We start from the raw sequence: 1615 nt of genomic DNA, 5'->3' as shown, positions 1-1615 counted from the left end.
TTTGACAATCGATTGGCTGAAATCCATTTCCTATCCATATTATACCACCTATATAAATGCAGTAACAAAAATAATAAGCTTTCAAAACATATCAACAAGTTTCAAAAAGAAACCAATATCAACTAACAATTTCAAAACAGAACAGATCATGTGGTATGAGTTTTTGACAATTTTTGACAATTTCAAAACAGAACAGATCATGTGGTATGAGTTTTTGACAATTTTTGACAATTTCAAAACATAACAGATCATGTGTAAAAAATACCTTAGACAACGTAGATGGCCGCACAGTACGTAGAGGATATTAGGGTTCCCAACGTATATAATTATTTGAAAGATGTAGAGGATATGAGGGTTTCCAACGTATATAATTATTTGAAAGATGTATTTTACAGCGCTTGTGAAAAAAGCGCTATAATAGGTAGTTAAATTCAATGAAAGCGCATGTGTTTTACAGCGCTTGTGAAAAAAGCGCTGTAATAGGTAGTTAAATTCAATGAAAGCGCATGTGTTTTACAGCGCTTGTGAAAAAAGCGCTGTAATAGGTAGTTAAATTCAATGAAAGCGCATGTGTTTTACAGCGCTTGTGAAAAAAGCGCTGTAATAGGTAGTTAAATTCAATGAAAGCGCATGTGTTTTACAGCGCTTGTGAAAAAAGCGCTGTAATAGGTAGTTAAATTCAATGAAAGCGCATGTGTTTTACAGCGCTTGTGAAAAAAGCGCTGTAACTGATTCGCGAATATTCCCACCAATTTGTACCAATTTAACAATCTCTTCATGATTCATGAAGTTACAATCAATTAGCACAAAATCAGCTTGGTTTAACACCATAATTATTTCTTGACCTTCTTTTCCAACCATGAATTGAACTTGATTTGCAAAAATTCCTAGGAAATTTTTTGAGGAAATTAGATCTTGATGATTAGGGACAATGCAAATTACATTTCCACCAGTTTGGTGAGCAGCAGCTACTAATGCAAGTGTTGTTGTGTCAGCTGGACCACCACATGCCACAACCATTAGTTGTGCATTGTATCCAGCTGCTTCTGCTGAAATAAATTCAGCTACACCTGGTTCCTTTGCTTTTGGGCCCTATTAAAAAAAAGTCAAAGATTAGATAAATATATAAAATAAAATTGTTGATATGGAAAGAAAAAAATGTAACAAAAAAATTTACTCAAGAAAATTTTAATTTGTATTCAAGAAAAAATAAATAAAGTGGCATAATGTCAGACGCATTCGATCATATTTCATCAGTATGCCACTTTATTTTTTTACAAATCAAAGGATTGAATTTTAGTGAATCAATATGTTATGATTTTGTTATATTTATTCATAAAATAGCTCTATAATTTCTATCTAGTGAAATATGATTGGATGTTTGTATAGATTAATTTTCTTAACTTTGACAAAGAATAAGAATTAAACTAAAAAAAATTAAGAAGAAAATATTGAAGAGTAATACTAACCATTTCCAAAGTGCTAAGATAGGCCTTTGTGGCCTTTTCTGCTGACCAATAAGCCATGGTTTTGATTTATATGAAATTTTCTTCTCTGAAATTTTTCTTTGATGAATTGGAATATACGATTTTTTTGAAGGTTTTGATGCCAATGT

At 31.4% G+C, this 1615-nt stretch overlaps 1 protein-coding gene across 1 annotated transcript; it reads right to left on the bottom strand.

The window, feature by feature from the left end:
* Window positions 1–729: 729 nt before the first annotated feature.
* LOC101503393 (uncharacterized) lies at window positions 730–1609 on the bottom strand (the record flags this gene model as incomplete). The annotated part of the gene is made up of 2 exons (XM_004516981.2): window positions 1470–1609; window positions 730–1092 (listed from the first exon to the last, which is right to left on the bottom strand). Coding segments are annotated over exons 1-2 (420 nt in total), but the record flags the coding sequence as incomplete, so codon positions are not given.
* Window positions 1610–1615: the final 6 nt, after the last annotated feature.

Source organism: Cicer arietinum, unplaced genomic scaffold, assembly GCF_000331145.2.
Source record: "Cicer arietinum cultivar CDC Frontier isolate Library 1 unplaced genomic scaffold, Cicar.CDCFrontier_v2.0 Ca_scaffold_5777_v2.0, whole genome shotgun sequence".
Classification (NCBI taxonomy): Eukaryota; Viridiplantae; Streptophyta; class Magnoliopsida; order Fabales; family Fabaceae; genus Cicer; species Cicer arietinum.
Note: the sequence above shows the minus strand (reverse complement) of the source record. Positions and strands in the feature narration are given on the sequence as shown.